The sequence below is a fragment of the Pollachius pollachius genome, assembly GCF_949987615.1.
Source record: "Pollachius pollachius genome assembly, chromosome: 7".
NCBI lineage: Eukaryota > Metazoa > Chordata > Actinopteri > Gadiformes > Gadidae > Pollachius > Pollachius pollachius.
Genome location: NC_136940.1, coordinates 24,086,412 through 24,101,528, shown reverse-complemented (window position 1 = coordinate 24,101,528; position 15,117 = coordinate 24,086,412). Strand labels below are relative to the sequence as shown.

General features: G+C 41.2%; 3 protein-coding genes across 3 annotated transcripts; 1 reads left to right on the top strand and 2 right to left on the bottom strand.

Moving 5' to 3' along the window:
* Nucleotides 1-1,015: 1,015 nt before the first annotated feature.
* hsd11b1la (hydroxysteroid (11-beta) dehydrogenase 1-like a) lies at nt 1,016-6,033 on the bottom strand. The gene is made up of 6 exons (XM_079739499.1): nt 5,919-6,033; nt 3,759-3,889; nt 3,008-3,211; nt 2,519-2,612; nt 1,888-2,053; nt 1,016-1,434 (listed from the first exon to the last, which is right to left on the bottom strand). Exons 1-6 carry the CDS (start codon nt 6,001-6,003, stop codon nt 1,251-1,253), a joined length of 864 nt encoding a protein of 287 aa, XP_079595625.1. The 5' UTR covers nt 6,004-6,033; the 3' UTR covers nt 1,016-1,250.
* A 1,725-nt stretch (nt 6,034-7,758) lies between these two features.
* On the top strand, nt 7,759-9,343 carry micos13 (mitochondrial contact site and cristae organizing system subunit 13). Its single transcript, XM_079739609.1, has 4 exons — nt 7,759-7,898; nt 8,280-8,436; nt 8,817-8,874; nt 9,032-9,343. Exons 1-4 carry the CDS (start codon nt 7,870-7,872, stop codon nt 9,127-9,129), a joined length of 342 nt encoding a protein of 113 aa, XP_079595735.1. The 5' UTR covers nt 7,759-7,869; the 3' UTR covers nt 9,130-9,343.
* On the bottom strand, nt 9,145-14,717 carry LOC307078037 (spindlin-Z-like). The gene is made up of 5 exons (XM_079739608.1): nt 14,628-14,717; nt 13,900-13,941; nt 13,071-13,318; nt 12,544-12,777; nt 9,145-11,867 (listed from the first exon to the last, which is right to left on the bottom strand). The coding sequence occupies exons 2-5, from the start codon at nt 13,917-13,919 to the stop codon at nt 11,662-11,664; spliced, it is 708 nt and encodes a 235-aa protein (XP_079595734.1). The 5' UTR covers nt 13,920-13,941; nt 14,628-14,717; the 3' UTR covers nt 9,145-11,661.
* Between the last annotated feature and the right edge of the window lie 400 nt (nt 14,718-15,117).

Sequence of the window (15,117 nt, the reverse complement as noted above, 5' to 3'; positions counted from 1 at the left end):
GTTACCCACTCAAAATGGCTGTTATTAAGCAAGCTTGTTGTGGTTAGTTCTGGTCAAAGGTTTCATTCACACACACTACAAATTATCGTAGAATGCAAGCAGCTTACCGTAACATTTTCAAATCCATCATGGCGCAGAGTCATATTTTTAAGGACGGGATTAAACTAATCCTCAGTTGAATTGATTTGAGGTTTTACAACAAGGGGCTAAAGGCTACAAAGAGGTTCTAGGCCCGAAATAATGGATTGAGCGATGGCACCTCATTACTTTGAGACGACTGCCCCCATGTGGACATAATTAGTACTTTTCTCTGTTCCTTTGTTGTTTTCTTGTGTTATCTTTGGGGTGCGCTACGGTTATGATAAAATAAGCACTATTGCTATGTCCTTCGGTTACTAATTCATTTCCCATTTCTATGTAACACATTTCTGTCCACATCAATTTCTAACATGTAAGAAGACCACCTCAATGGAAAACTGGTACATTTTTAAAGTATGATGAGGAAGAAGACGCTATAATGAATGAACAGAAAAAAATGAATTCCAAGTAGTGGATATTTGTATTTGGCACAGGCTCTTACAATACATGACAATGCACATAATAAAATACATTAAAACAGTTAAAACGGTTGAAACAGTTGACTGACCCCCACCCCACAGATGCTGGGTTGGATCGTGTGCATAGGCCTAAATTTCTTGGCCTATGTATGTAGGCAGGGGCGTAGGAATGAGTTTAACATTGGGGGGGACACATATCGGAAACCTGACGGATCCGTTAATGGTTTGAACAGAAATATGTCATAAATTAACTACACTGAAAAAATTCACAAATATATTTTATTCTACTAAAAAGATACATTTGTAAATGTAAAGGAAAACACATTTTGAATGGCACTAATGAACTGATAAATATCAAATCAATTCTTTAATTGCTCAATCATCCAGTTTTTTAGAATAAGAAGCGGTGACAAGACGCTGTGTTGCGCTTTCAAAATAAAATAAAATATTTTTCTCCCCCCGGTATAATTTTTAGGTAGGACAAATGCGCCTGTCCCCAATATTGGAGGGGACACTTCCCCTCCGTCCCCCCCGGTTCATACGCCCTTGTATGTAGGCCTATATGTCTAGGCTTATGTGTGTAGGTGTATATGTGTGGGCATATATGTACTGGAAATCAGCGTAGGTCGCTTTGAATGACCTCGTCCAACAAAATGTAAACACCACATGATCATTTGTCTAACGAACCTGCAATCAGGGCTCGTATGTGTAACTGTTGCGCATGGTGTAGCGTGTGATGCTGGGAAACCAGTCCTTGGTGATGGCGACATAGAAGGTGAACCATGGGTAGTAATCCTCAGGCTCACGCGTTGCACCCGCAACGATCATGCTCAAGGCGGCGTCTGCGGCCGGGTATGCTGGCACGTCAGTCTTTCCCCTGCAGGATCCACAGAAAAGGTGTGACGACAAGACAGAGGCAATCTAGGTCAACGCTGACAATGTGCAGAAGCACACACCGCTTTCCCTTTGGATGTTCGTACAATCAAACCTGAGTTTGGACTTAGTTCATGTTTGAATTTAAACTTTAAAAATAGAACGGTTGCGAGGTATTATTATTCACAGCGGCACTTTATTCACATAGAACCCAATCCTTAAATGAAAAAGAAAAAAAAATATATATATAATATCATAGCTTTTTTTTTAATCAAATCATTTCACATAAAGGACATCATTTACATACAGTCCATCACAGGCTTGTGGAACATAGGGCCAAGGGGGCAACTTTCTGACTCAAAGAATGAAGCCGTTTCTGTTCCACCCGGCTTCGCCAGCGACTCATCAACCTTATTTGAATCATTCACTTGGAAGTAAAAGGTAACACTTCACCCACTTGACTTTCTCCATGGCTGACTCCGTGTCGATGAGTCCCAGTGTGCATATGGTGAGGGACACGTTGCTGTTCCTCATGGCCAGCTCATGTTGCAGGGATCCAAAGAAGCCGTTCAAGGCAAACTTGGTGGAGGTGTAGGGAGCCACAAACGGACTGGCCATCTTACCTGTAACGTCATACAGGACATTTCTCTCTTTCCCAGTGCTTTGTATGTTTCCAATCGACTTAAAATTTCAAAAAGGTAAATGGATAATATAGAATCACTATCCTTTTATATCTAGTGCATTAAATGAATAGACCTACAATAGTTCTTGACATGGGCTTGAGATACAAGTTAGAAATGATATGATTGTGTTTTCCTCTTTAGTAGTATGTTAAAGTCTCAATGTTTAACATTCAAACTAGCTGAAAAAAGCAGGGTAATATCTGTATCGATGCTGATCGAAAGTGATTTCAATAATTTTATCAAGAAAATCCCATCCTATAACTGATATTTTCTACGAAAAAGAAATGCTGCCTGTACCTCTTTATTTACAAGAATGGTACGATGCAGACTCCACTTACACTCACGCCACCCATCCTGTTGCATGAATGAATGAATGAATGAATTCTGAAAGTCAACGTTTCCCACCTAAAAGAGAAGAGACGATGACGAGCGATCCTTTACTCTTCTCCAGAGCCTCCAGGCCCTTCCAGGCCATCTGGACATAGCTGAAGAAATTCACCTTTGAAAAGGTGCATACACACACACACACACACACACACACACACACACACACACACACACACACACACACACACACACACACACACACACACACACCCGCACACACACACACACATCATACACACACAAAGACACAAGTTCAGAGTAATTACTTGGATGAATCCACGAGGGATTGTTTGCTCGAGGATTCGATATGCATTGTTCCATCATTGCTTCTTAAAGGAACGTGGCCGAACCGAAAACACAACATGCTAGATGCAGATTGGTTCCAGGCGAATACATTATAGCACCCTCTGCTGGAAGGTTAAATTAATTCGGCAACGCTCAAATAAATCCTCCCCCCCACCCTTTTCTAGAATCCACCAGTGGAGACTAACCAGTGGACCCAGTTACCTTCATGATCCACCTGGTGTGCTCCACGTCCCCGTCCCACATGCTGAAGGGGCTCGGGCCGATGTGGTTGAGGACCAGGTAATCCAGTCCTCCCAGCTGGTCCACGGCGAAGCTAAGAGCTTTAACCGGGTCAGACTCGCTGGACATATCGGCTGATATGTAGAGTGCCTTCTGAGCCCCCAGACTCAGACACCGCTCGGCCACCTGCCGACCAATCACACGCAGGAACAGGGAAATATGTGGAGTCAATCACCGTCTTTGAACTATTTGTCACACGTGTCACATAGAAGGGTCCATCCCCCTGTGAGTGTATGTGTGTGTGTGTGTGTGTGTGTGTGTGTGTGTGTGTGTGTGATTGTGAGTGTGTGTGTGCTTGCGCACATGCATGCATGTGTGAATGTAAGGCCAAACAGATCATCTGTGTGTGTGTGGGTGTGTGTGTGTGTGTGTGGGTGGGGGGTGTGTGTGTGTGTGCATGTGTGTGTTTGTGTGTGTGTGTGTGTGTGAGTGTGTGTGTGTGTGTGTGTGTGTGTGTGTGTGTGTGCGCGCGTGTGCATGTGCGTCTGCGTGTGTGTGTGTGTGTGTGTGTGTGTGATTGTGTTGTGTGTGTGTGTGTGTGTGTGATTGTAATTTTGAGTGTGTGTGTGTGCTTGCGCACATGCATGCATGCTTGTATGTAAAGCAAAGCAGATCTTCTGTTTGTGTGTAGGCATGTGTGGGTGTGTATGTTTAAATCGTGTGCTAAAATGACCTGTTTCAGTACGTGCTCCCTCCTTGCAGTGATCACTATCTGGGCCCCAAAGCGGGCATAGTGATATGCCATTTGCTCACCGATACCTGTGCTGGCTCCCGTCACCAGCACCCTGGCCCCCTTCAGAGATTCTGAGACATATCACAACAAGACATGGTTGATTTAATGTATTTGCCACATTGCGTAAGATATCCTCCAAGGGATATCTGGTTCAACAGCAAATGCATTTACAATGAGGAATGTTTTACATATCGCTGGAAAGGGGTGGAGTTGTTACAACGGTGATACCAGTATCAGAACTTCCTCTGATACCCCTATGCACCTATTTGATACCATCACGTGACTAGCTCATTTATTACATAGGCATAGAACATCACAAACACGTGCAGTGTTATGCTGCGTTCGTTAACGGTCAAAGTTGGAAAGTCATAATGGTAAATGCATCAGTTCCGACCTACGTGCCATCAAAAGTTGGAAAAACATGTAGAAGATAAAGATAAGAGAACTCTTCAATACGAATAAGTGCTATTGGTAGTTACAATGCTAGATGCTGTGTCGGTATAGATTTGGTATCGGCCAATGCTCAAGTTCAGGAATCGGAATCGGTATCAGGAAGGAAAAAAAAAGATCAGAACATCTCTAGAAAGGGGTGTCTCTTATGTCCTGTAGTGTGTATCATAATCACTATATACAATTAGCAGTCTAGACCACCCACCCTATATTAACTAAATGCCATAAAAAGTTAACATACCAATTGGATTTACAATCATTTCGAATAAAATTATGTCTTACTTAGCTGAGGCATAGGATATGTTTTTGAAACAAGCCCTAGACTTTGCCTTTTATAAAATATATTGGAACATTAAACATCTTCCACTCCTGACTTCTCACATTATGATTAGGAAAAATGCAATTACAGCCAATGACAATGTTTGTTTCAACATTGATGCCTTAAATGCAATAAATTAGAAAGAAATCGTCCTTGAGAGTTAATTTCACAGGGGACACACACAGACACACACACACACGCACGCACGCACGCACACACGCACACACACGCAGACACACACACACACACACACACACACACACACACACACACACACACGCATACACACACGCAATATTATGGTCCCAACAACTGAGTTAAAGGACGGGATTGATGCTATTCCAAGCTGGTATCAGTTGGGGTGCGACCCTTTTAGAAGCTTACGTAAGGCATATCATAAGATGACACGATCAATCACTTCATTCTTCACTCAAAATGGATTTGATGGTCAAATGATAATTTACTCATGGTAAGCCTGAATTTTCTACATGATAAGGATAAGCCTGTAATGAATTGGTTATACCATAACATATATGCATGACTTAATCAGTTAAACCCCTGTGGTGTCTTTCAAACACATCTTTCATTCTCAATGAAAGAAGGCATCTCAGTTACTTCCACCATTCTTCACGTGGTGAATTAATAAACAAAACTCTCATTGACCTGGCTGTAGACACGAGGATAAACCAAATCGTATCCTAATCAAGGTCGTTAGCATCTCAATCAATTATCTACTCCATGCCGCCACCTCATTGTGTAGTATAGTATTACTGCACTATAACTATACTATGACTTGCAATGCCCTATTGAGTGTCATAACCCAATTTAGTGTGGCACTGTGGAGAGAGAGCAATTGATTACTTTGATCGTCGTTAATAATGTATTCATATGGGCTTACTTTCTCATGCCAGTTGAGAAATACTATTTTCCCCTAAAGAATAGGAATGCATTACAACCCTATAGGCTGACCAGAATGGTAATCCTTCAGATTGCTGCAAAAAATCTTTCACAATATCTAGTGTGTGAGGGTTAGAAAATGGAATACATTGAAGATTACAAAACAGTTGAAGAGCTGATCCCCTAAGTTCAGACTCCCATAAATTCACGTCTTAATGACAGACATGCCTGAGTATTCTCTTTTACTTACAGGCATACCCATTTCCCAAAGCTGAGGTGGTTCAACCTGATTTCACTTTCGTAAGATGGACAAGTTCAGGATATCATATGAATGATACTTGTGGAACTTTTTACTTCTAATCATCCAGGATTCAAATAACTATACATTGTGTGTTAAGTCACTTGTCATTCCCAGATAAACACGTTTTACTTACCTGGATCAAAAGTAGGAGCATTCCATCTATTAGCAATCAGCACAACACTTACACTGGCTAAGAAGAGCTTGGTAAAAGTTATCATTGTAAATAAAAGTGATCTCTCTTATTTAAGGGTTATATTGTTAGAAAATATTGAATCGAATTGTTGGGAAGAACTGGGAATCCCAGGCACTGTGACAGTTGCGTCATGAGCGTTGTGAGAAAGTAGTCAGTGAACTGCGAGTCAAGGTGCGTTCACGCCCACTGTGTTGGCCCCGCCCACCACACTAGCGGGCCTCTGGTGAGGTGGGGCCTGTGGTGTGGCAGCAGGTCGGGGTTTTTTCGTTTTTTTTAGACGTTTTGCGTCACAGTTAGACCCGCGCAGCCTCAGACGAGTTTTTCAAGGTTAATTCTTCCCGTCAAATTCTAATAAAATAACGTCTAATTACAAAAAATAGCACAAAACTTTTCTGGTCAATTCTTTCCAACGGGTCCAGTCCTTCTCTTTATCTTCATCATTGTGCGAAGCCAGGCAGCCCGGGGCTCTGAGATGTGTTGCTGTTAGTTAGTTCCAGGACCAGCTGACTGAGGGGACTCTCTCTATCAGTGATGGCTTTGTAAAGGAGAGTGTCTGGATAACTTCGTTTCAATTAAGTTTTGAAATGTCAACCCCTCTCCTTTAAGAGATTTTGATTGTTAGTAAGTACAGGCCGAATTGTGTCCGGCGTGGGTTATTTGGTGATTTACGATGGACTCTCTCTGAGTATTTATTTACAGAATTCTGCATGCAGAGTCTCACTTTGCTGTTTGTCCGATGTTTTAAAGTCTTGGTTGGTGAGTGGACCCCAGACTCCACCGCCTTAGAAGTCCATCGGTTCCACTAGGCCTACTTATTCTACATTTTAAATGGGATGTCCAGTTTGACATTTCCTCTGATGGTCTAGGGCCTTGCCTTGCTTCTGAGGTTGTCCCCAGCTCTGTTAAGGTTTTGTGTTGCTGCTGTGTAGACATAAAGCTGTGTGTGTGTGTGTGTGTGTGTGTGTGTGTGTGTGTGTGTGTGTGTGTGTGTGTGTGTGTGTGTGTGTGTGTGTGTGTGTGTGTGTGTGTGTGTGTGTGTGTGTGTGTGTGTGTGTGTGTGCGTGTGTGTGTGTGTGCTGAGGATCACTGGCAGGGCCCAGGTCTGGAAATATCCATGCAGAAGGTATATGTATGGCTGTATGCTTTTGCTGAATGGCATGAGGAAAATGTCTTATCAAGCCCATTTGACGTTTTCTGAGGATTTTCTTCCTTTTTTCCATAAGGCAGCAACGAGTCTGCTATTTATAAACATGTGGAGGCTTTAACCGTGGTTGATGTTACTAGTTATCAGTCCTTGGTTCCACTATATTGTGGAAAATCCCAGCATTAAGGATGATGTTAAAAGGCTTTTAGTACAGCATGTAGCTGGAGCTGTAACAGGTTTTATAGGCCTATTTCTACATTTCCCTAAATTAATTTCCATGCGCGGTCATTATCCCATTCTCCATGATAGTGTGGGAGTGTGAGTTAGTGAGGAAAGTAGTTCACTTTTAGGCTCTGTATACATTTTTGAGACATGCGGAATAAAAAATAAATAGGTAGTGTCGTTCTAGTTCTTATAGACAACCCATTCATTTATGATTTTGTATAAACTATTAAACAATCCTATAATCAATAACAGAGTACACCCCTTTCTCCATATTATATTTTTTATTGAGAAGTCAATTTATTTTGACGCGGGGTTAATTTAAAACAGTTTAACGAATCTGCAGTTCTTAAACACAGTCCACCGCGCAGCCTTCAAACAACCTTTATTCACACACCGTGGTTAACAGTACACAGTTGCCCTTCAATGTAATGTCCAGCTATCGCCCACTTTAGGTCCTTCGCAGTGTATCACCGGTGAGAAAAACGACATCGGGTTCAAACGACATAGGGTCATTTTGATACAATGGCATCCAAGATCCTGCCCGTGTTGAAGTGAGTACCACCACTTTATTGTACCATATTGCCGTCCTGCATCAGTGAGTGTGTGTGCGTCTGTGTGCGCGCATTAGCATTAGCCTGCTAGCTAGTCGATAACACAGGGCTCACAGAGGGAGCTAAACGGGCTGCAAGCTTTCCACGTTGTTATTAGTTGTAAGGTCACATAGGACACCCAAATATAACCGTTGCAACCACAACCACCTCCTTGAAGCTAAGTGAAATGATCATGGTATAAGGTCACTAATTATTAACTGTGATGTAAGCTCACTATCTGCGATGTTTGGAGACCCAGACGTACAGTATGTACAGTGTTGGATCATCTGTACAGCCTTGGTGTTTCAGATAACAGCCGTGTTGGTTGGTTCGTTCGTGCAGGTTGACCAGCAAGGTCGCTGTGGCTGGAGGGGCCTTGTATGTTGTGTATGACTCCGGGCTCCTGGGAAGCAGTCAACAGGGAACCGAGGTCCTGGGGAGGGCAAAGACCGCCATCCCCCCTGCCATCAACGAGTGGATGAAGTACTTTGGGATGGAGGTAAACAAACAGACGCGCATGGCATACACATGGAGTTGAATGATGATCATGAGCGCATCATGTTCTTTACATCGTTTTGGCAGTTGCCATATTTCACCAGAGAATATAATTAACTTGATTTAGCTAGATAGAGTTTAAATGTTCTATCATTTTCTTAATTATCTTTTAGTTTTTGTTATTGTAGCATAATAGTTGTTGACACATGCATGATGTAATGGATGGTTTGTCTAATCGAGAGAAATTCAATAGGGAAGGAAATAAGTACAAACTTACGTCCCGAGGTCTTGCTGTATACGATTAAACCTTGGTTTCATCTAGCTGATTTGGTTTATACCTCTGATTAGCATTGTGTGAACAATGATGCTTTTCTCTCCTCAAAGGCTCAAATCCCTGCTTTGCCCACAATTGAGTTTTCCCCTCGTCAAGCATGGAACTCAGGTAAGATTTGAGCTCTGTTTCTTGAGAGATTTTGCCTAGTCCGACTTGTTGTGTGACAAATTGTTTTTAATGCGGTTCGTATCGATTGTTTTTTGAAAATATGTATAAAAAATAATAGGTTGTTCCAGTATTGTCTGATTTGTATGTCTTTTTTCAGGAGTGCGTACAACATTTTCCACACTTTCGGAGGGGCCCACAAAAATATGCGACTATACCAGTCAAGGATTCCAGTATCTAAAAGATCTTGCCAAATGAACCAGCACAACAAACTAAAATAGTAACATATTTATTAGTTATTTTATAATTTGTGAATGGGTTTTGGATCACATTTCACACTTCAGAAATGGAGCAACAGCTTTAAGTTCTATTCTCATTGCGGAAGATGAGACATTGAAAATTCGACATCAGCAAAACAAAAGTATGACAAACACCAACAATTATTTTCCTATTAAACTGCCTTGGATGAAAAGAGGTTTTGAATGTTTGTCTTATTTAGTCTGATAAATAATATTGCAAAATACACATAACATACTTCTAACTGTATATGTTAATTGTATGTAGCAGGCTCATGTTTTATCATTAACTCTGTTTTGATTTGTTGTGCCCACTGTCCCAACTCGTTTATGAAGAGAGCACTTGTATATATTCAGTCTCACCATTTCCGGTTGTAAAATAAATATTCCTCAATTGATCAACCAGTTGGGAGTGAATTATTCATCATAGTTAAGTGCTTGAAAGGGCTTCAATTTTTTTATAGTGCCATAAATAGTTAGTCGTTCTTGTTTGCATGTATGATGTTAAACGTAATGTTAATTTCACTGTTTATTGCAAAGCCTTCAGATACTTTGGAGAGAAAAGGAAATGTGCAAAAACTTTATTTATGACAGAATTTTGACACAAATTGCCTGTCGATGCTGCAACTTCAGTACAAGAGGGAAGGATATTTAAAGAATGAAGACCGCACACTGCCTTTTGAATATCCACTCAACATCACACCAGAGAAACAAGTTGTGGCAACATTCCTCCATTATAATCACAATTTCTTTTTTTGAAACACATTCACTTGTTTAAATTAAATATACACCTATTTTTTGTTATTTTAAATCCAGGTTTTTAATAACTCCAGATTATTGTAGACATTTTCATTCTTCCACGACCATGGTTGAAATTTGTTTATGTCCACAAGTTTCTTCCTAATGACACATGCAAATTTTGAACAGCCACATAATAGAAAAGCATGAAACCACTGTATACCTATGAACTCACTACTTAACTGAGGCGTACACAGAATAGCCTGGAGGAGTGGCACACATATATTCCTTAAACCATGATATGATCCATTATAATAATACTTTTAATAATACCCTTCTGATGAGTAAGAGACTCCTGCCCAATATTTACCGCTTATGTAGTTTGATGATAACTGTCATATATTGTGACTTTATGTCCTAACTTTACTTTATACTACATATCTGTTTTGAGAAAAGCTGGTGTGAAATATTCACATACAGGTTGATCACAACAGGCAACATTACAATACATTTCAGAGATAAATTACAGATTAAATACTGTAAAATGTATGGACTAGTCTGTAACAAATAACTGTTACAAATTTACTTCATGCGTGTAAAGTGATGCTTAATTTGCAGCATTGGCTCTAATAAGCATGTTGGGTCAAACAGGTCAAGAGTACCATAACCTAAACAAATATGAACTATACACAATATAATGAGTGCTCCTTTTGTCACCAACAATCAGACATAACCAATGACTCAGCATGTTATCCTTGAAAATCAATTGTATACTGCATTTACAGTAAAGCATCATTGCACATGTTCTCTAATACAAACTGATGTTTGTGATTTTTTTTTAACTCAAGTCACATTTACTATGTGGGACAATGAAAAACCAAGTGGTAAAGCTAGTAAGTTAGCAGTAGCGCAAGTATGTATGTGTGTATATATATATATATATATATATATATATATATTGCAGCGTGATTAGCCTGAAGGCACTTAATGATATTTAAAGTTAATGGATAAATGTAGCAAATGGCAACATGCACAATAGAAACGTATGTTCCTTGTGCTTTTAACGACCAATGGCATCTCGGCAGAAACCTGCCATCGACCACACAGAGTGAGAGTTGGTTCGGCGTCAGACTGCATATGGGACATATTTTTGCAACCAAATAAGCAAGTATCCATTAAATAGTCGGCCGTCCATGGAGTTGCAAATAAGAACAAGTAACATAAAGAAAGCGAAAGAAAATAAAAAATGAACAAACGAGAGAGAATAAAAGACCTGCATAAGGACAAACCATATTGTGTTGGTAGGGGCAATTTATCAGATGCAGCTACATATCTTACTTCTCACTGGTCCCCAAGTTTTCAAAATCTAAGTTATCCTTTGAGCAAATCAAGCACATTATGTCATTGATGTTAGCAATGAGAAAATTGCTTCGACACGATTTCTTTGCATAACTGTAAACATCTTATTACTTTGGAGATAATGTATTATTAAAGTATCTGACCGAAACTGCAGGTTTGTAACTGTTGGTTACTAGGAGGTATCCACAGCATTTATATCATTATGTCAGGTGTTGTTTGCACAATAGTCAAGCATAGCAATGCTACAGCGTTGCTGTGCAAACAAAAAAAGCTTTTATTTTGTACAATGATTCATCATATGATTATGTTAATCCCCATAAAGGCTTTAAAACAAAACATAACAACGAGAGACAAGCCCCTCTCGGGAGGGAAAGGGAGGTAAAGTGTCTCTTGCCGTCTAGGTGGTCTTCACCAGGTCGTACACGTGGATGTGAAAGTCATCGTCGTACTTGATGTAGTACACGGAGGGCTTGGCCGGCACCTGGTAGATGACCAGGCCTGTTCTCTTCACACCCTTGTCAGTAACATACTCTACCTGCTTACCTACCAGGCTCTCCGTCTCCTCCCCGGGCTTCCTGTCTGCAGGCAACAGATGCTTGTTCTCTGAGGAGAGGAACGAGGGAGGGATGACAGAGTTAGTTTCTGTGTTTGAGCTGTTTACCAGAGGCTTTTATCCAGTGACTTGCAGTGGGGTCATATACAGGTCATTGAAGAGCAATGTAGAGGTCAGACACTTCACGTACGCCTACATTTATAAGGCATTAGGGATCGAACTCAGGAGCTTTTGGGGTGGGAAACACCCTTAGCCACTTCTAATGTCCTGCCTCCCCTGATCTTGTTGAGTAACGTCAACGAGAATGATTTCATTAAAATCACATCCTCCAACGGATTTATTCTACAAATATTAAAAGCTGGCCAACCCATACCTCTCTCTTTGTTTACATGCCATGTTCAATCGCCATAATCCAATGGTAGCCCAGAATGGACCAACGCCTCCGTAGAGGACGCTATCTCATCTTTGGATTGTTATGTTACTCGCAAGCTGTGACCTGCAGGTTGACAGCCTAAACAACAAATGACTAATTACAAATCTATCAAGGAACCACATCATGTGACACTTCAATGCTGCCGTGGACGAGGAGATCCTTTTGGACAGGCTAGATGGTCCTACGACGCTGGAAGGGGAAAGGCGAGGGGGGGACGGGCTGCAATCTGCAACCTCACCCCTAGGGGCCACTGAACCCTATCTGCTGCCCCTTTAATGTGTGGTTACTGGTACCTGCTTCAGGTAGAATCCTCAGGTCTCCGTCGGCGTAGTCGTCCCACAGCTGGTACATATAAAGCACGGGGTCCTTCTCGTAGGTGATGTAATACCAGTTGGTCATGATGGGGGCTCGCGAGAGGACCATGCCCCTCCACTCGTTCTTCTCGCCATCTTCTTTTTCAAAGAGATGCTCCACAGCTTTGCCGACCAACTCCTCAGCCCCGTGAGGTACTTTGATCTTGTTGTTCACTGTGAGGCAACACAGAGGAGGCCAATATTACCTTGTTTATGCCGTATGGCCTTCAATTTCTCTCTCTATATTACGTGTGGATATATGCATGTGTATACTGTTCTTGATTATTTGATTTGAGTGCTATTATTGTACACAGCCGTTGTTTGTGTGTGCGTGCGTCTGTGTGTGTTTGTGTGTGTCTGTGCGCATGCGTGCAGAGCATCCCGTGAACTAATTAGATTCTGTAACCAAACACGACACAAACAGTATCCAGCGAGGGTTCTGACTGAGTGGAAAGCGTGCCACTCACCGACTTTCTCTGTAAGTACTTGTAGATTTGACACCCTCTCGTCCTTGAAGAGCTCGATCCCGTAGACGCAGTCAAATCCGTCATACTTAACCATGAACAGAGAGGGGTTAACGGTGAGCCGGTCCAGCACGGTGCCCTTCCATTTGCTCTGGTTCCCCTTTTCACGCCAGTTGTGCTGGATGCGTAGTCCCAGAATGCAGTTGGGGTCGGGGGTTAACGTGTCACTCAGTTCACCGCTGCTCCGCTTTCTTGGGGGGGAAGAGGGATATCCTTACAGCATGTGTGTACTCTTGACTACACATGTGTGTACTCTTGACTACATGCAATTTCTGTTTATAATTATTAACAAAGTTTGTTTATAATTATTTTCTATGTGTCATTATATGCCCCATTCTTGGGAACTTTATGGATTAACTTAATAACTGTAATGGTCTGACACCAAATTGAAAACAAATGAAGTGTTTATCATCCATCAGGAAAAAAAAGGAACTTAATTGAAAATGTAATTGGGTGTAAATGTAACATCTCAGAATACACCATATAGAATGCAAATAAATATGCTTAGTTTTTCATTTACAAGTGCATAACAATGATAACAATAATAACTCATTCATAATTTTATGTAATAAATATATGTATATGTATGTATTAGGTATGTTATTAATATTGTTACTACCATTGTATGTAGTAGTAGTAGTAGTAGTAGTAGTAGTAATAATGATACAATTTGTAGGCCTATGCTAAAATACATAAACAGTTGTGGCAACATAATATACTGTATGGCTGTATAGTTTTGTTTTGTATTGTATTGTGTTGTGTTTCTACATACCTGCCCCTTTTCTTGGACATGCCTCTAGAAATTCAAAGGCAACTAAAAATGGGGAGAAGGTAGACGTTCAATTTTGACTGGAATGGAACTCACTGTTGCAATGCTTCAGATATCGGCTAGGGCACAAGGCCTCCAGTTGAAGTGAGATGTGGTCTACGCAGCAGGGACTGACAAGCCGATCTGCCAATGGCTTAGCATGGAGGAATAACTTCCTGGTGATTCTCTTAAACTACCTATCTATGGAGGTCACCGTTTGATCCAAACGCGTATCTAAAGGCAGGACAATATACCTCGACGTGTCAACGAGGGGCAATAATCGATCACTCTAAATCCCATAGAGTCATGTGTCTGTAACATAATGAAATTGAATAGATAGTGGGTGTTTCACAACTCTGTCATAAACGTTCTGGATCTAGAAAAAAATATGTACCGGCTAGACTTGCCGCAGCTATTGTCTTGATACTATTAGCCACCACGCAGGGTTGAATACATGTTATAACAGTTTATATTCACTACAGCAGCCTACCTTACCTGTACTGAGGACAACACACCTACAATGAGCTATAGCAATAGGTTATCAATAATTCTGCTCTGTCCATTCTCCACCTCAATGCAGATGTTAAAAAGTAGCAGCAGCTACACCTGATTTGTGTGTATTCGATGGTGAAATGAAACGATAGATCCATTGTTAAAGACGTAACGCATGCTCTTATTGACATATCTGTTACCTTTATGCTGATTTCATAGCAATATCGTTTAGCAGGTCTTGCTGAGAAATGTAGCCACACACAACCCGCCCATGCAAAACCTCGCGAAGCATATGGAAAATGGTAGGGCGGGCGGAAAAACTACACTACCCAGCGCCTCTCCATGCAGCTGTAGTGGACACGTTCGCACTGAACTCTGGGAATTGGTGTCCCGAAATAGACGACATTGAATCGTATAGTATGCGGTCTACTCGGTGCGTTGAATTGACCACCGGGTTATGCTATTTTATACAGGGACTGTTTAAGAACAGCAATCACCCGAATGTGCTCATTCAGACAGGTCAACTCAATTGTATGGGTAAATGTTAGTACTCACAATGTGTTTCGAATGTGTATGATAGTTTATTTTTGTAATAGGCATGTGAAAATATAAAAAGAGGGTTATTGGGAATTGGAACCCAAAGGCCAGTGCACTTTTTGGACAGTCCAGCAGATGGAGCTGTTGGAGAGG